A 19,787-nucleotide genomic window follows, 5' to 3' on the forward strand; every position below is an offset into this window, starting at 1 on the left:
TAGTTTCTATTGAGAAATCCACACTCCTTCAAATCATTGTTCTCTGTGTGAAATGTGCTGTTTTTCTCTGGCTGCCTTCAAGATTATTTGTCTTCAGTTTGTAGCTGTTTGATTACGGTGTATCTGAGCATGGATTTCTTTAAGTCTAATCTGTTTGGGGTTCACTGAGCTGCTTAAATCTGTAAGATTATGTCTTTCGCAAAATTTGAGAGCTTTTTAGACATTATTTCTTTAAATACTTTTTCTGCTTCACTTTTTTTTTTCTCCTCTCCACCTGGGATTCTGATGACATGAACATTAGACCTTTTGGTTCTATTCCACAGGTGCCTGAGACTGTACTTTTTTTTTTTTTTTCAGTCTTTTTGCTTGTGGTTTAAATTGTCTCATTTCTCTTGATCTGTCTTCAGTTTACTGTCTGCTTCTCTCTCTCTCCCCAGACTTATATTAAGCCCATACAATGAATTTTAAATTTCTGTCATTGTATTTTTCAGGTCTCTAATTTCCATTTGGCTCCTTTTTATATCTTCTGTTTCTTTGTTGAGATTTTCTATTTTTCTGTTCATTTCAAGAGTACTTGCCTTTGCTTCTTGGGGCATGGTTATAATAGGTATTTTGAAGCCTTTGGCAATTCTAACATCTGTGCCATTTTGGAATTCACAGCTATTGATTATGTTTTCCATTGTGAATTGAGATTTTCCTGCTTCTTCATAAGCTGAATAATTTTGCATTATATCCTGGACATTTTGGATATTTGGGCCTTATTTAACTCCTAGCGAGAATGCTGATTTGTTTGTTTGTTTGTGTAGCAGTCTGCCAGCCAGGTAAATCTCGGGCTGCAAATTCTGACCTGCTTCCTGTGTCCTGTGGTTCCAATGTTGGTTCTGTTCTCAAGGCATTGGCAGTGCTATCTGAATCAGGCCCTGCGTGTGCTGCCCATTACCCAGTCTGGGACTTAGGTGGCCATCTGGCCAGTGGCTTACCTCTCAGGGTCTGTTTAGGGTCAGATCCACACATGCTGAGCTCAGAGATGTGCCAGGAGTTCATACCCAACTTCATGGGATTGCTCTCTTGACCTCCCTCCTTTGTCTTTCACCCTTGCCCTTTTCCTTCTTGGGAGCCTTCTTTCCTGGTTCTCTGGCCAGAAAGCTGGAGCTTTAATTTCCCTCGTCTGCCGTGTAAGTCCTGTGACTGTGTCTGTCTGGGGCCAGGTCGCCGGAGACCACACAGAGGTAAAGAGCAATGAGGATTTGCTCCCGGCTCTCGCAGCCACAAGTCCTCTGATTACAGCGAAGTGTTCCTTTCCTTCCAAACTGTAGGAACCTGCTGGTTGCCTCTGCTGTCACTGTGCCGCTGCCTGTGTCTCTGGTGCAGTTCTTCCTGGTGCCCGGGGAAGGAGAAGAGGGGAAACAAGCGGATTTCCTCCACTCTCTCCAACCTTCCCTCCCTCCTCCTTGGGCTTGAAAAAAAGGGGCTTTTCTTGGAGCGCTTTTTGTCCTTATTTGGTCTTAGACTTCCCTTGAGTCCAGGGTAGGCAATATCGGCAGGAGAAAATGGCAAACTCCCACAGGTTTGGTAGCACTTGGAATTCTTGTGTCTTTCCCCGTTCTTCTTTCAGCCATTTGCTTTTCAGAGCCCTCCGATTCCATGCATTCTGTCCAGGAAGTGTAGTATGCAGAGGGGAAGACAGAGCGGAGTGTGCCCCCTTCTTCTTCCCCCAAATCAGAACTCTTACTCTGTTCTAAGACCGCACTTCGGTATCAGATCCCCATTTAATCTTAAACAGCTCTGAAAGGGTTTACCCGTTTCACAGATGGGGAGACTAGACACAGGTAGTTAAGTCATTTCCTCCAAGTCACAAAGGTCATAAATGGTGGGAAAAAAATCTGAACTCTAAGCCAGAAGTATCTTGTTTCAAAGTAGATGACGTTTTTTATTACTTTCAAGTAATTTCTTCTAATATACGTCTTTTTTCGTATTTCATAATAGCTACCCAGTCATACACCACAAATTGGAACGGAACTATTCAATTATAGTGAGTTTGAACCAACCTTTTTAAGCCATTTCTATTCTAATTTTTGCAGGATTTGAAGCTCCTAATAGTTTATTCAATCTAGCTGATTTTATTCAGAAAATATTGTGGATTAGCTGAGTATCCTGCTATGTGCGATTTAGAGTTAATTCAGAGATAGAGAGCCTATCTTCAGGATGCTTCTGGGCTATGTGGGGAGATTTGTGAATGCAAACAATAAGTACAATACAGTAACGATAAAAGAGAGGAAGAAAGTGCAATGGGAGTTTGAGGAAGGAGATACTACTTCTAAGCAGGGAAACAGATGAAGACATATTTCCAACCTGTAAAATGAAAAAAAAAGTGTCAAATATTATTTAAGTTTTCATGTGAGACAGGACCACAGAAGGTTTCATTATAACAATGCTTACCCCCACGAGATTTCTTACAATGTTATGAGCAGGTAGGTTTTAGCATTTATCTTTGTTAACTTCTTAGCGCTCCCCAAACAGCTGTTTTGCACTAATATGAATTCTAAACAATCTATTTGGGAAAGATTTAAACAAACCAAAAGCCTTACCAATGGTTTATTCATAACCAAGTTTTGAGGAGTCAAAAATGACCCTTTATGAGTTGTATTTATTAACATGTAGAACGTCGAGTTAAAACACTTTCTTTTCTGTTTTCAATAGAAAAGAAACGTTCGTTTGCATAGGAATTCATGAAGGTGACCCAACCTGGAAAAAGAACTATTCACTTTGGCCTTGGGGTTCTTGTGACAAATTAGTCCCTTCAGAGATTGTATTCAACCCTGAGGAGTGGATTAAACTCACAAGAAATATCTATAACTGGACTGAAGAATATGGAAGGTAGGAAGAGCAGTTCTATTTTTCATCAGAGTATGGCAGGTTTGTGTGCTTAAAAAACTAAATTTTGAGATGCCCATGAATAGTTTTGACTTTTTTTATTAGTTATTAGTATTATTTGCTGTCCACATGAATTGTCACAGAGAACATGTATTTCTTGTTCTCATGTTTGAAGAACAGTATGGAGACGGGAGGCAAATGGGGGGACTGTGGTTGAGTGGGCACCACAGCAGGTTGGTGCCCTGCACCTTCCACCCCCAGCTCTTATGAAGCCATGTTGTCCACCATCCTCTGTCTGGTGCCCTAAAGGTGAAAGAGATCCATTAACTGCAGTAGGGCTTTACAAGGTACTCTGTTTCCCATGAGTTTCCACGTGCATGAACTTGCCATATTTTCCTTTCTTCAGGAATAGCAGATAACATGTCTATAGGGGAGACTGACCCTTGAGTAACTTTTTTCTACATATTTGTCATTAGCCTGGTTACATTGTTTGGGGCATGATCATTGTTTGGGCATGATGCTTCCTTGAAGCATCTCTACAGAGCTAACTCTCACCCATATGGAAATTGAGTCCCCATCTATAGAAGTGTGCTTCTCTTGCCTATTTTTTAAGTTATGGATGATTTAAAGATTAGATAATTATTGCTTATAATTCAAGGACAGGCAAGGATCATATGAAAAATGCTACAAAGGAGTTTTGCATCGATATGTGCAAACAGACCACAGTGCACCACCCAGAGATGGATAAGTAGGTTTATATCAAAGCACTCCTTCGGGGCACCTGGGTGGCTCAGTCGGTTAAGCTTCCAAGTCTTGATTTCAGCTCAGGTCATGATCTCATGGTTCGTGAGTTTGAACCCCATGTCAAGCCCCGTTTCGGGCTCCATGCTGACCATGGGGAGCCTGCATGGGATTCTCTCCCTCTCCCCCTCGATGCCCCTCCCCCCACTCCTGCTTGCTCACTCTCTCTCAAATAAATAAAAAGCACTCCATCATCATTGTGAGGAGAAGTTAGAAAATAATCTATTCTGGGCACCTAGCTGGCTTAGTCAGTAGAGTGTGCCATTCTTGATCCTGGGGTTATGAATTCAGGTCCCACCTTAGGTATAGAGCTTACTTTAAAAAAAGGGAGGAAGGAAGGAAGGAAGGAAGGGAGGGAGGGAGGGAGGGAGGGAGGAAGGAAGGAAGGAAGGAAGGAAGGAAATAACCTTTTCTGCAAACAGCTGACCATAGTACAAATACACAACACCACTCGTTATTTCCATTCCATCAAAACAAACACATAATAAGAAATTTAATTAAGGGGCACCTGGGTGGCTCAGTTGGTTAAATGGCCGACTTCAGCTCAGGTCACGATCGCGCAGTTTTGAGTTCGAGCCCCGCGTTGGGCTCTCGGCTGACAGCTCACAGCCTGGAGCCTCCTTCAGATTTTGTGTCTCCCTCTCTCTCTGCCCCTCCCAGGCTCAGGCTCTATCTCTCGATAATAAATAAAAATGTTAAAAAAAAAAGAAAAAAGAAAGAAAGAAACTTAAGAGAAGCTGAAATCCAGCAGATGGGTTAGCTGTTGTTCTTTGAGCAGTGTCCTGGCCCCAGCAGTGATCTTTGCAAAGCCAGGAGTCCCCTCTCTCCAGCTTATCCCCTAGCTGCACAGCTGTGTGGCTCTTAGCTGTGTCCATAGAGCAACCCAGGCCTCGCCCCTGCCCTGTTGCCCATCTTGCAGTTCTTGGGAACAGCTGGTCCTCAGATGCCTCCGGCCTCTTCCCACTAATCCTTCGTTTGCTCCCGTGAGGCACCGGGGCTCATTATGCAGATTAAGAATGTATTTACCAAAATCTCAGATTCCTAAGGATCAGACTTTTCTAGGATACGTTTATTATTTCAGTCCCTATCAGTACTTCAAGAGCCAACCTCTTTCATTTTCCTCGTAAGATGATAAAACAAGGATTCTGTACATGTCTGTAGCAATACATGTAGCTGGCAGAAAAATGTCACTGCTTTCTTGTAACTACAGGTTTGACCCATCTTCTTGGGAATCTGTGGCCAATGAAGAGATGTGGCAAGCAAGGTGACTATCCTACGCTTCTGTGTCTGTGGTCTGTTTTTCATTTGACAGGGGAGAAGCCGGTGGCACTTCTCATTTGGCGGGTAGGGGTGTCAAGGGTACGATAAAAATAACACTTCTGAATAGCTGCCAACTGTCAGACTAAAAAAGAAAAAAAAACCCATTTATGAGTAATCATTCTGTTTGAGGTGTTGTGCTAATCACTGTCCATTAATAATCTTATTTCATCCTCTTAACAACCTATGAAGAAGTTAATCTTTTCCCCATCATACAAAAGAAACGCGCTGGAGGTAGAGAGATCTGCTACCAGATCGCTGCAAGTGGTGCATCTGAAACTCACATACCCCTGACTCGGGCACAGCGCTCTGCTCCTGTGCTTCCTCCTAAACTAACCTAAAGCGAGTGTAATTGTTGACGAGACGCTAATAATGCCCTGAATCCATGTGGAACGTGCTAATCAATTAAGCACTTGCTGAATGCTTCCTAGAGGCCAGACACCGTGCTAGGCTTAGAAGCTACACATATGAGCACAACACATTCCTACCCTCAAGGGGTTCGTAGTCTAAGGGAGCAGAGGGACTCGTTAAAAGAGGTTTGAATGTCCGTGTGCTAGGTGCTGGACTTTCCTGTCGTGCCTGTATGGAACACTTTGTGGTGCTCCCTTCAGCAAAGGAAGGTGCCCAATCTGAGCCAGGAACTGTGCTCTGCACCGACGATTGAGTCACAATATAAAGGATTTACATAAGTTTAAAGAGGTTTTAAAAGAAATTGTCAAGAAATACAGCGCCAAAATAGCAATTACAAAAATAGATGTACTGTGGTGTATGCAATCGTGTTTTTTGAAAAGTCAGAAAACAGCATATTTCAAGTTATCAGCCTAGTTATAGGGACCAACACTTGCTTTGAAGAACTGATCAAAGATGCACTGTATGCTCGTACAATTCTTTACTGTGACTGAGTGTCGGAAAGCCGGGGGAGAAATCACATAAAAGAAGAAAGCAAGTCATTATTCAGGCAGGTATTGATTTAATTGGTGTGCTGAATACAATTTGGATGAGTTCATGTGGTCAAAGAGTCCAGCTACCTCTGAAGAACCAGTCACACGTGGCATGAGCCATGGCGATGGGTACCCCCAGGGGTGTGCTGACGAACTCAGCAAGCCTCCCCCTTCCCGGCTGCTCTTGCATACCAGCAAATGTGCAGCTGGAGGAAGAATGATGTATAATAGTGATGATGAATTTCAGCTTTTTTCTAAAAGCCTTGGCAAGCAGGGAGGATGCAGCGTGTTGGCAGTGGGGAAAGAAGGAGCTGCTATTGGTTCAGAATAAGCTCCTACGAACAGGAGCGAGGTAAAAATCATGCAGTAAAGGGTTTTATATGTTCCTTATCAATGGAAAACTCTGGTAGGTGTAGCTTTACATGTGAAATTTGACCACATGATTTTAATGAAGGTTCCCACCCACCGCCCCACTCCCAGGATGAAAACCCCGTTCTTCATCTTTAACCTGGCAGAAACTGCGAACGTACCTCCCGATGTGAAGGCTCAACTCTACACTCATGCATATAACGTATGTTACATTTATATATATATAAATATATTTGGGGGGAAGATGGTGGTAATTGGAATGGAGAGAGTATGTATCCCAGTGGAGTTTTTACTTGTTTCTAGTTTTACTTGACTTTTATAAAGCAGTATAAAGGGAAAACTATTTGTGTATCACAAATAATATCTAAAGTAAATGGTGTGGTTGGCAAATGATGTCCGTGTCTTAATCTCTCAAACCTGTGAATATACAGCCTTACGTGACAAGGGGGACCTTGCTCGTGTGATTAAGTGAGGTGGGGAGAATAGCCCACATTTCCCAGGTGGACCCTCTATAATCACTTGGCCGTTTTTTTTAAAATATTTTTATTTATATCTAGGAGAGAGAGAGAGAGAGAGAGCAGGGGAGGGTCAGAGAGAGAGGGAGTCACAGACTGAAACAGGCTCCAGGCTCTGAACTGGTAGTCAGCACAGAGCCTGACACGGGGCTCGAACCCACGAACCGCGAGATCATGACCTAAGCGAAAGTCGGACGCTTAAACGACTAAGCCACCCAGTCGCCCCTCACATGGTCGTTTTAAGAAGGACACAGGAGGGTCAGAGAGAAGGAGACATGATAATGCAAGCAGAGGATAGAGAAAAAGATTCAGAGATGCTACATGGCTGGCCTGGAAGGTGGAGGAAGGGGCCACAAGATGGGGAGTGCAGGCAGCCTCTGCAAGGGCAAAGACAGATTCTAGAGCCTCCGGGAAGAACCCAGCCCTGCTGGTTTTACAAAACCCTTGATTTCATGAATTTTGACCTCTAGCTGTGGAAGGTAATAAACTTATACTGTCTTAAGCCATCACGTCTGTCTGGTTGGTTACACCAGCAGCAGCAGGAACCAAATGGGAAACCTTGGGGACAGGAAACAGTCACCACCAAATAAGTTCTGACAGGTGGGCCTCTGGACAAAAGTCGTGAGCCCCTGGCTGCATTTGAAAGGATAGGTTCCTGGCTGGGTGGGATTTCATGAGAAAGACAAAAGGTCTTGGCAAGAGGCTCTGTCTTCTGACTGTGGTCCTGGGAAGCTGGCTCAGCCCTCACGCAGCCCAGCCACATGGAGGCTCTTGCGTAGGCGGTCCTCACTGGCGGGAAATGGTAGGCCGGGGCACAGGCTTGCTGTTGCACCATTGTGACGAGCCCCTACTTTTCTGTGACGCATAGCCCTGGGCTCCTCAGACACCCTCAGAGATCATCTTGGAGCCAGCTGTGTAGGAAACACATCCTGACAAAGGGCCAGTGAGACCAGAGCCCGGGAGCCATAGGTATGAGCACCTGAGGCATGTGTGCGACCTCTAGACTGCTGTGGGTCTAGTCACCAGGGCAGCGGCTTAGTGCTAAGTCAGAATCACACAAAGTCCCATCCATAGGACTCATTGTACTCCTAAATTTTGTGATCATGGGTTCATTGTTCACTCATTTATTTGTTTACTCACAGAGCACTTATTGAGCACCCAGTCTGTGCCAAATATATTGTGCTGGAGATAACCAAGCACTGTCCCTGCTACCAAAGAGGTGGGAGGCTAGCGAGGGAGACAGAAGACGGAGTCCTCAGTTACATTCAGCACACTGTACATGAGCTCACCCTCCTGGAGAGGGATGGGGAGGGAGGGAAGGCTTCGGAGATGTCACTGGAGTGTCACCTTGAAAGATGAGAACGAGCTAGCCAGACCGACTGTGGGCAGGGGAGTGAGAGAGTGGCCAAGGAAGGACAGTCCATATGGACAAAGGCAGAACCCTCCAAGGTGCCCACTTGAGGACAGCAAGGGATGGATTGCAAGAGGCAGCAAGCTGGAGTGCTGTCTGGCATTAGGAAGGTCCAGGTTCAAGGCCTACCCCACCATTAATTGTCAACTGTAAGTCAATTAAGCATTCCAGGCCTTGATTTGTTCTAAAAATAGAAGTGGGCTTTAAGCTTTACTGATTATCTCTCATGCCCTGGTCATGTCATATCCTGTTCGTCTCTAATACCCGTGATTCCATGAAAAACAAGTCATATTTAGTTGGGAGAAATCTCTGAGACTTCCTGATACTTCATATTCTCATCAGTAACCTGTTTCATGGCCTCCGTCGCTAGGCCACCACTGAAGCTAATTCACGGACTTCTTGTCCCTTTGGATCCAGAAGCTTTACTATTTCCAGTGGACACAAGTCCACGGTGTCTTCTTTGCATATGTCTCCAGGTATGTGACGTTGTTTGCAAGACAGATGAGGTCAAATACTTGATGGGTCAACACAAATCCACCCCCCAGTACTGGTGTTTCAAGAACATTCTTGTTAGGTGTAAGATTTTTGTCATGAAGTATAGTATTCCACTCAATAGCTTCTGCAGAACTTTCAGTTCACGGGACATTAAGTTCAGGTGTATTGGGCGAGCAGGGACTATCCCTGTTATCTTTAGGAATGCGTTCGATAAGTTGATGTCCTCACTGAATAGAATACAGTCTGCTAAGACTAGTGTCACAGTAACATTCACATAGAGGAGGAAATGGAATTCCACATGATGAGAAATGACTGGCTTCTTAAGATACAGCACATGGGGCTTAATGGGCCACCCAGGAGAAGTTGACTATGTGTCAGTAACAAAGAGTTCTAGATACAGGTATTATGCCCATTCTTTTATCTAATGACTGTAACATGGAGGTCCTATTCTCTTGAGCCATTGGGGAATGCTCACTGAAGGGCTGGCCTCTGTTTTGAACTCCAGCACCTTGGTGGGAATTTGAAAGCCGAACACTTCTGAACAGTTCTGAGAGCCTGCTTCGTGCCTGGCACCGTGTCGTGCACTTCACACCTGCCCCTCATCAGAAGGAGGCTTGAGAAGCAGCAGAGAGAGAAAAAAGACCATGAGGAAAGATAGGGAAACATTGGCTGTTTAACCAACAGAATGGGAGAGTAGAAGGTAGCATCATAGCTACTGTGTACACGCAAGTGCAAGGTGGCTGTTTCCTTTGCTATGGAGTGAAGGAAGTGGAGGGGCAAACTTTTAAAAGCCAGCTTGGGGGTGTCTGGGTGGCTCACTCCGGTAAGTGTCCAACTCAATATCAACTCAGGTCATGATCTCACTGGTTGGTGAGTTTGAGCCAGGCTCTGCACTGACATCAGGGAGACATTAGGATTCTCGCTCTCCCTCTCTCTCTGCCCCTCCCCCACTCTCACTCTCTTTCACTCTCAAAATAATAAACTTAAAAAAAAAAAGCCAGCTTGGAGACTGAAGGTTATTAAATACCAAGATGACATATGCGTTTATCTGCCCTAGAGTAGAAGTTGGCCAATAGATAATATATTGGGTTCCTTTCAACTGGATGATGTGATGAATACAGTTCTAATTGCAAAAGCCCTTGTCCTTGGAGAAAGCATCATTGCTTGTTCTGTGCGTGGAGTCTGCTGCTGACCTCAAGTTCCTACAGATCTGACTGCAATTTGACAGTCCCCAAGAAGGCTGTGAAATTTCCAAATAAGCAAGTCTAATATTCCATTGTGCAGATGTGTGTCTTTTATTTGTTAAATTTTGATGTTTCTCCCTGGAAAACTCAGTATCAAAGATTCCAACTCTGTCTGATGAATGCCATCTCCAGTGTTGGAAAAACAAAATTCCTGATTCCTGTGGGCAATGTTTTAACTATTAAAATTATAATTATAGGGCGCCCCGAAGATTTTTAATATCTTCCTGTAAGGATGTCTTTTGAACTCTCTTACGTCCAGCCTGTTCGATGACGGATTTGTTTGAGCTGTTTTATTGTTGCTATTGTCATTACTGTTGTTTTTAATGTAGAGAGAAATTTCTGTGAAAATGAGGGTCAAAATTTAAATTCCGTGAAGTTCTTTTTCCATGCATTTTTCTAAAGAAAGCTATTTTTTTCTCCAAGAGCTAAATTTAGGGTTTTAACCTTTCTGCCTGTTGAGTAAATAGCTTTCCATGAATTAGAACTAAGTCCCTTTCCCAGAACATCTTTCTGGAGGAAGAGCATTTTGTCCTGACACCGTGTGTCTTAGGTTCCCTCTGTAGCATCCGAAAACCCCAGAAGCAGTTTTAGATGAAGTACATTTGCCTCCTGCCACTGTCATAATTACAGTAACATTCTTGCATTTTCTGCATGGCCTGGCAATGATTAGATTTTGACTATGGGCCGCTTGGGTTTTTTTCCTTGTGTTATTAATTCCTCTGTGTTTTCTGGTTTGTGAAAAAAAGTCAAGGGATAACAATGGAATACTAACATTTTTGCCATTTTTCAGCTCTATAAGGAGATTGTCTATTTGCGAAAGGAGCACCCAGTAAACTGGCACAAGAACTATGCCATCGCCTGCGAGCGGATGTTACGCCTTCGGGCAGGAGGTGCAGACCCTGAAGTCTTGTTATCGGAAACCATCAGACATTTCCGTCTCTACACGCAGAAAGCACGGAATGATCCACAGCTGCCTGATATTTCAGTCGCTCTAAAGCACCTGAGGAAAGAACTGCAGAGTCTGAGAAATAAGAAAAATGTCTGAGGAAGCAGAGTGTGAAAAACCTGCTCTTGCTCCCGCTTCCAAAATGCCAAAGTCCAAGAGTGTTTCCTCCAAGAAAAGAAGCTGTATACGAAAATCGAAAATCGAAGACCAAGTCAGCCCCCAGACGTCAGGTCAGCAACGTGGTAGGGCGATGCCCTGTTGAATGGGGTGTGCTCCTTACCGCCATGTGCTCCTTATGCAAATTCTGTTTATCCAGCGTTACCAAATTAGCATTTCAGTGAGAATCGTTCAGAACAACCTTCCTACTTCCTCTGTCTTTCACCTCATGGCTTTGCTGGATTAGATGCTAGAAGAGAAGGGGCTATTTTCATATACTTTAAATACCGACTGGAGACCTTTTTAAGGGCCCTTTCACTGGGATCAGTTTGCAGGTTACGTTCCTAAAACATGCATACCAGACCAAAGACACACTTTTCTGTTTCCCAAAAAGTGATTTTTTTTTTGAAGAGTGAATCTTGCTCTGCTGCAAGTTAAAATACTTTTTTTTTTCTGAGTAGCTCTGATTGTTACATAATCTCACACTTCAAGCTAAACACCAACCCAGTGATATTTTGAAAAAAGTTGGGGTTTCATTGTCTTTGAGGATTCTCTGAAATCATTAAAAAATAAAGCTAATTTGTTGTTTGCTTTCTTTCAGTCGCATAAAGGGGCAAATAAAAAGGATTTTGTATTTCTTTACCTAATTTTATATTTATGTTTTACTTCTATTTGGACTCATAAATCCCAGCCCAATAATTAGTAGGCTCCTGCGGCCAAGATGCAAAAAAAAAAAAAGGCGGGGATTGGGGGGGAGGAAATGGGGGAAGTTGTTCAATAAATTCATTTCTGTTACAAGCATCTTTTATACATATTACTAAAGAGAACATAGCAAGAAATGCAAATAATAGTTCTTTATTTTATTATGACAGTTAATTAATAGCAACCTGTTTTAATGAATAAAGTCACTCCGAGTCCTTCAGCACTTCCTAAGTAGAGGCCAGAATCTGTAGGGATTCTTTTCCCCCCGATTGTATAGCTCCTAGACTCCAAGCGCTATATAGGCCCCTGTATAGAAATGCTCACTAATGAAGAGGGAGGGCTAGAAGCTTGTCTGCATTCAAAGATCACTGGTGAGTCATTCAGCAAGAAAAGGCCCCTTACCAGGAATAGTCACAGTTCCGTGGCATTGTACTAGCAAAAGGGTCTGATCAAAGGTCTCCTGTGGAGCTTGCATGGTTCCCTTTCATACTACGACCATAATTAAAACCACTAATTCTCTTTTAAAATGCTGCAGGATGCCATGTAGGCATCTGTCTGGAGTGCCCTTTGTGATGTCATAAGCTGTTAAGGACCAGTGCCGAGGGCTTTTGAGTGAAATGCCAGTCATGAAGGTGCTTCAAGACAAGGGTGCCTCTCAAAGCTTGACAGGGCCTTGACTGCACAATTCGAGCTGAATTTGCCCCTTGTCAGCTGCCAGTAAATAAATCTCAAAGGGGGAAAAGCTGAAGTTTCATTACCTGATCCATGGGGCTTTGTTGGTTTTGGCATCACACAGGGAACGCTCTTGCCCCTCCATTCTCTGGATTTGAAGATGTCCATTGGAGCCTGCAGTGCCTGGACAGGGTTCAGAGCGGAACCTTTTGAAGAGTGTCAATAGTTGTAACAGTTCAGCTGTTAGGAAGACAAATAAATGGAGGAGCTCATTAATCCGCTTTTGGCTCTCAGTGCCTTTTGCCCTTTTATCACAGCCTTATTAGGCTCCTACTCATCTTGAACCAGAAAAAAATGAATTGGAGTTGTTGAGTACTAATTGGCAAAGACTTTTAATCATGGGCCAAGAACTTTCACTGACTTGAAAGTAACTTCTCCACAGGGAAGGACCGAAAACCTGGTTTACCTTAAAACAAAGACCTGTTGGAGTTCAGTGTGGTGTAAAAATTTAAGGAAGCATTGATAAATTGCCTACGTTTATCCATTTGAAAGAAATCGTGTGAGATTATGATTTCCACTCTCCTTGAGAAAAGTACAATAAAATTCGAATCGACATTCCCCGGACATGCTCTGTTTTTATGGGTTCAGAGAAGAGATTGCGTGCGAATGTGAGATGGTCGCGTTTGCTTCTGAACACCTCTATACACGAGGATGTGAATATGCATTTGGGCGTCTGTATACATACACGTGGTGTCAGAGGAACCTCATCCGAAGTAATAGTTCCTATTTATGGCCTTAACAATGGCAAGTGAAAGTCTCTTAGAGAAGATCTGCGTATTTGTATCTATACCGGGGTGCTACATCCGTATGTCGAATACACTTTGTGCCTTGACTGTTGCCAAATGGTGCACAGGTTTATTCTGTACGGTATTTGGGCAACAGTGACTTGAGATCACTGTGTCTTTGAGAAAGCCATGGCGTGATGGTCCAAAGCGGACAGGGTCAGAATTCTTTCATTTGCTAAAAACCAACAGTAAATGAAAAAAATAGCAAACCGAACTGAGGTTTGGGGAGGTTGGGCTTCCATCCCAGATCAGCTGTTTTGAAGAATTCTCTCTCTGGCGTGAGGTTACACAAGTTGCCTTCTTTTTCTCTCTCGTACTTGTCCCCTGGCTGGTACACAACACCATAAAGCCTGACGGAAGAGGTCTCCTGTAGTCTCACCCCCCAACACGGAAGGCCATGTGAAGGAGATGACTTCTCATGCAGGATTTGGCCGGGATGCTCCTAGCAATGTTCCTGGGGTGCCACGGGTTGGCAGGGAGACAGGAACCCCACAAAGCCAACTTCTGCCTGGACATTGGCCTGAAGAGCAAGTGGGAGCCAGCGAAACTGTCTGCCTCTCCTCACGCTGCAGTGCCCTCCCTGCCCTTGGCGGAGGCTGGCGCCCGCGGGAAGCAAGCAGGGAAGGGGACTGTGGCCCTCAGACACAGCCCCATGGCCGCATTCCCGCTGATGGGAGCTGTGCTTGGTTCTTACTGTCGTTTCCTTTGCTTTCTTCAAAGGTCTCATTTTTTTTTAAAAAAGTGCTTTTGTCCTATGACTCAAAATAAAGCCCAAGTGGATGGGGAATCAATTACTAGTATGCTTTCTTGAGATCTTGTAGTAGAAATTGTGAAATGGAATCTCTGGCTATCTTCCTAGGATAGAACCACTATGTTTACTTAGCCTTTATGATACCTAAACAGAGCCCATTTTGAGGGCTAGGGTTAGTTTTTGATACCCTGCTGATTTCTTGAAGCCATCAGGCTAGGATATGAAGACCAGCTTTTTTAATTTGTATTTTAAAAGTTAATGTGAGTCCTTCCTCACAGTTCCCACCAGTATCGATGGGAATTTAGAAATGTTAATACTTTTAATATTCAGAAAAAAATGAAAATTCACTGTTACAGTGAATTCTTTTACTCTGTTTTAATGCTGGTACGTTTTATAATTGCACCGATGCAGAATATGTATTCCTGTTCTTCTCAGTGGCTCCGAGTCCGATGTTTGGGTAAAGACAAAATTTCCAGCCCAGTAAAAGATTCATCCCTGTATTTTGTTGTGGGTGCAAAAATCATTCTAACACTTATACTCACAAACAAATAAGTCGGGTTTCTGGGGATTATGGGAAGATCTAAAGGCCAAGATCTTGGCACAGCATTACAGAGCAAACAGGGAGCTGAAGCTTTAGCAGCGATCATATTCAATGAAGACGTCATTGTCAGTACCCTCTAAAGGTCTGTTTGATTTGGATCAGCATAGGATGGTATATAAAAAAAAAAGCCTCAGGAATAACACAATGTGCTTACCTGGATATAGGAGAGCAAACTAATAGGAATATATCTTGAGAAAGGGATTTTTCTTCTTTAAAAATCCTGATTGCTCTTCAACAATGTAATGTATATCTGGTGGAAATTATAGGTACTGGAAAGGTTAGCTTAGGTCATATTGCAAAAACAAAAACGTGGCGGGGAGCGATGATGGGTAGGGGTGCTAAAACTATAAACATGAAGCCTGCAATTAGTGACCTATATAGGGAGTTATCTGGATCTTTTCCACAGATCTGAAGCGTCAATGGTTGAGGTTAATTGTCAGTAAAATAGGTATCCTGATGATGTTAGGAAAGTTGAGTTGATAGGGTTGAGAAAGTTTCAAGAGGAGGATGGAACATGAAGCATGGTTTCCATCCCCGTGATCCAGCTTCTGGAACAACCCAGTAGTTGCCATGAGGGGAGGGCAGTGTCAAATAACATTTGAAATCAAGATCTGAGATTTAACCCTTTCATAATTTCAGTTGTTTATAATTTGTGGTAAATCGCTATAAGTAGTATCAGGGGAAAGAAGTACAAAGGATGGAGTGTAATCTTTACATGGATAAGTTAATTCTGTATTATATATCGATTATAAACAAATAAATGGACATTATATCCTGGTTTTTAAACACAGGCACACCATAATCATCTTCTATTTAGAAGCGTTACCTTAAAAGGGGTTAGTGTGTAATGTAACCTTTTAAAGAAGATATTTTGAGATTTTTCTCACCCACGGGAAATATTCCCTAGGTGGTAGAACCATTGAAAATACCCTTAATACCTGTGGGGGTTGCTTATATGGGAAAGTGTGAGCGATTAAGGCCAAAAAGGGAACCCTGCTTGGGAAAGGAGACCCAGTTTTCTCATCGTTGGCTTACAGTATGATGGGACTTACAGGCGTCACCTGGGACCCTTGATTCAGGAGCATTGTGCAAGACACAAGAGACACAGTTGACACCCTGGCAGGCCAAGACATGAACTCAAAAACTGCAGCAGAAGGAGATCTAGGATTTGGAGACAGGGTGAATGACGCAAGGACTAGAATCTTCTTGTGGTATCCTCCCTCAAAATAGGTTCCGAAAATAGATGGAAAACATTATATAATAATATTATTATTAACAGTGCTGTAAACAGTCAATATACAAGAAACAAGGGCTCTTTTAAAACAGCCTATCTAGCAAACGCTACAGAAACTCCAAAAGGGGTTGCTTATAAATGGAAGATGATTCATTTATCAAAACACTAGATTTCCTTTGATTGAAGAGTTAACCAATCTAACAGGTGAGAGAAAGCTTCAAGAAGTTTTGTCTATAAAAGAATGAAGGGGTGTTTGGGGGGCTCAGTCAGTTAAGCGGCCAACTCCTGATTTCCTCTGAGGTCATGATCTCACCATTGTGAGATTGAACCCCATGCTGGGGTCTTGGCTGACAGTGCAGAACCTGCTTGGGATTCTCTCTCACTCTTTCCTCTGCCCCTCTCCCCTGCTTGCGCTCACTCTCTCTCTTTCTCTCAAATAAAAAAATAAATAATTAATTTTTTAAAAAAAGAATGAAAACCCAAAGTTCAATTATGCAGCATTTAAAAACGGGAAAGTTCAGGATGCCTGGGTGGCTCAGTTGGTTAAGCGTTGGACTCTTGGCTTCAGCTCAGGTCATGATCTCATGGTTTGTGAGTTCAAGCCCCACATCGGGCTCTGCGCTATTAGTGTGGAACCTGCTTGGGATCCTCTCTCTCAATCTCTCTCTGCCCTTCCCCTCATGGGCTTGCTCTCTCTCAAAAGAAATAAATAAGTAAGCTTAAAAAAAATTACTTAAGCGTTACTTGGGTGGCTCAGTTGGTTAAGCATCCAACTTCGGCTCAGGTCATGATCTCACAGTCTGTGAGTTCAAACCCCCCGTTGGGCTCTGTGCCGACAGCTCAAAGCCTGGAACCTACTTTGGATTCTGTTTCTCCCTCTCTCTCTCTCTCTCTGCCCCTCCCTCTCTCGCTCTCTCTGTCTCTCTCTCTCTCTCTCAAAAATAAATAAACATTAGAAAAAATTTTAATTACTTAAAAAAAAGAGAAAGTTCACTGATGGAGAGTACTTATACTTAGTGGTTGTTTTTATTTAGCGTATCATAACTTTTTTACTAAAATTAGAATATATTCCTTCAATATGTGGACCGGTATCTACACTGATTTTATATTTTCCTTTCAATGATCAGCATTCTCACCACTAACCTATGCAGGCACCTGCATTTGCCTTGAGGTCGTTCCTCAGAGCTCAGGATTGTGCCTAATTATGGTGATTGTCAGCCTGGGTCATGAAGTCAAGTTAGTGGAAATTGAACATCTTTTTCTTCATGAAATAGAATAAAAATACCGTGATGCATCTGAGGTAACAAGAGTATTCTTTGATGAAACTTTCAGTTTCAGTTTCATTTCCTATATATGTGTGTGTGGTTGTGTGTATAACACATATACTATATATCGTGTGTGTGTGTGTGTGTGTGTGTGTGTGTGTGTAAGGCAATTATGTATAAATCGATACATGTATATGAACCGGGTCTTAACAGAAGATGTGCTTTTCATTGCGGATCACAGTAAAGAATAAACTGGAGAGCCACTGGCCGTGGAGAACTTATCCAACTTTATTGAATGTTCATGCCAAAAAGTTAATAAGGGACCATCTAGTATAACTAGTACAACTCATCTAGTTCAATGAATGAGAAAACGGAGGCCTACACTAAGTGAGGGACTTGCTTTATGTCACACAGCCAGGCGATGGCAGCCCTGGGACTAGAACATGAGCTTTTTGGCTCCATCTGGTATACTTTCCCCTTTTCCATCACAGTTCAGTAAAACCTCTGCCTTCCACTGTCAACTGTGTGTCACATTAAAGTCCCCAAATAATGCCGCCCTATTAAAATTAGGATACACTTTCCTAGAGGTATTTGGTATGTAAAATCGAGAACTATGTTATAGGACATTGCTTTAAAAGCCATCCGCTGAGCTCCTTTCTTCCGCTTCTCCAGACCTCTGGGATAGAATTTCTTTTTTCCCCCTTCACTTTAGACAATCTGTTGTATCCCTGGCCTCTGACAGAGAATTTTCTTACCCATCCTGGATTTAGGAACATACATCCAAATTGAAAGGTTTTCGTGTGATAAGAAAAAGTCACTTTAAAATCTTGAAACTTGTTAGCATAAATTACATTCCAGCTGAATCAGCTGCTGGAAACTCCGTTTGGAAACATGTTGTGTTAGTCTATATATTCCTTACCTATCCTAAGCAGGATTCAAAACATAGTATTTCTGTGTGTTGCAGAAGGAAATATGTCCCAGCTCTACTGGAATGTTCACTGATTGGGAATTGGACTCTTCTTCGTAGAAGGAAACCAAGGCCCTCTGGAGCCAGTGCTCGTGATTATCCTGTTTGGTTTGGCCACTCCACTAAATATTTTTAAGCATCCAGAAAGGCATATTCCTCTTTGAAGACTTAAAGGTCTGGTTTTCTCATTGTGAACATTACCAATTCAGTGTTTGGGTAATGGCGATTTCTTTCAAATTTGGCTCTTAAATCACATCTGTGATTTGTAAACATCTATAACAATAATAATTGTAATACCAATAACTGACTGTTGTTGGCAAAATGACTAATTCCATTTAGTATCCACTGAATGGCTTCAGTGACCTGAAATCACCTAAATTTCCTGCATTGACTTGTTAGACTTGGAAGTAGCTTGGCCCTTCCTCTTTGGAGGCAAGTAACTTTGGTGTAACCCATGAGGCAGAGACCACATGAAGCAGGCTGCATGTGCCCTGGGCATTTGATAAAGGTGACCTGTTTCACAGGTTAGCATTTATGTGACCTTATGCTCCCTAAAAGAGCAAAGAGTAGAAACTGAGTCCTTCCCAAGTCTTCCATTCACTTTCCCAGGTTACAGGCTGTTCCAGAAAGCACAGGCCTTTTCTGGATTGCACTAGAAGCCCTGTACAGCACTGTGTTCAGAGCTAGACTCCCAGCTCTGCCATTCATTAGCTGGATGACTTGGAGCAAGTGTCTCTGTGCCTTAATTTCCTTTTCTGTAGAATGGGGATATAACGGATTCACCCGATATGTCTTTAAGGATGAAGTGGGTTGATACATATAAAATGCTTCTTTTTATTATTAAAAAAATTTTTTTGCATTTATTTATTTCTGAGAGATGGAGAGAGACAGATTATAAATGGGGGAGGGGCAGAGAGAGAAGGAGACACAGAATTCAAAGCAGGCTCCAGGCTCTGAGTGGTCAGCACAGAGCCCAACATGGAACTCAAACTCACAGACTGTGAGATCATGACCTGAGCCCAAGTTGGATGCTTAACCTATTGAGCCACCCAGGTGCCCCTGTATAAAGTGCTTTGGAGAGTACCTGCCATGTAGCAACTCTTCACAGTACCGGTTGTTTTCATGAACATGCCAGTAAAACCAGCTCTCATCCATTTTATACACCTGAGTAAAATAAGTCTAAAGAGCCTCCTTCTGCTTTGCTTCTCTCTTGTATGTTTAAAAAAGTCCTCACTAGGGGCGCCTGGGTGGCTTAGTTAAGTGTCCAGCTTCGGCTCAGGTCATGATCTCATGGCTCGTGAGTTCAAGCCCTGCGCCAAGAAGCAGATGAAGAAATTCAATCAGTCTCGTCAATAAGGGAAACCTCTCAATCTGAGCATGTGCGTGTGCGCACACACACAAGTATGAGCCATCCCGTGTGACCCCCGTGCCACAATGATCCTTCTCTCTTCCTACTGGCTTCCCCAAAACCTGGTCCACCTGGAAGGGAGCTTCAACATTCCCACCATTTGCCTTCTGTCTCCAAACTTAGATGTTGGCCATCTATACGCTTGATCTGATTCTTCCTTCCCCTAAACAGTGTGGAGTCTGTTGGTCCCAGAGACCTCTCAAAGAGCAGTCCCCTCCCGACACAGCTTCCCAGAGCACTTAGAGGACTGACAGGAGGCAGAAAGCTTGGAGT

The 19,787-nt window shown here is 43.1% G+C and overlaps 1 protein-coding gene across 3 annotated transcripts in view; it reads left to right on the plus strand.

Annotated features, from left to right (window-relative positions):
* Positions 1 to 18,253, plus strand: part of TMEM260 (transmembrane protein 260) — a 71,856-nt gene extending 53,603 nt beyond the window's left edge. The window contains exons 13-17 of one of the 3 annotated variants that reach the window (XR_005532249.1): positions 2,701 to 2,877; positions 4,886 to 4,939; positions 6,414 to 6,504; positions 17,002 to 17,174; positions 18,104 to 18,253. Coding sequence is in view for 2 of the 3 variants with exons in the window: in XM_039255134.1 (XP_039111065.1) it covers positions 2,701 to 2,877; positions 4,886 to 4,939; positions 6,414 to 6,504; positions 10,758 to 11,012 (577 nt within the window). In the remaining variant the exon portion in view is untranslated. Of the gene's footprint in view, positions 1 to 2,700; positions 2,878 to 4,885; positions 4,940 to 6,413; positions 6,505 to 10,757; positions 11,665 to 17,001; positions 17,175 to 18,103 lie in introns of those variants that run through there. The other 2 variants (XM_039255134.1, XM_039255135.1) reach the window with 2 other exon arrangements.
* Positions 18,254 to 19,787: the final 1,534 nt, after the last annotated feature.

Source organism: Hyaena hyaena, unplaced genomic scaffold (assembly GCF_003009895.1).
Source record: "Hyaena hyaena isolate Hyena2069 unplaced genomic scaffold, ASM300989v1 scaffold_509, whole genome shotgun sequence".
In the NCBI taxonomy this organism is placed as follows: Eukaryota; Metazoa; Chordata; class Mammalia; order Carnivora; family Hyaenidae; genus Hyaena; species Hyaena hyaena.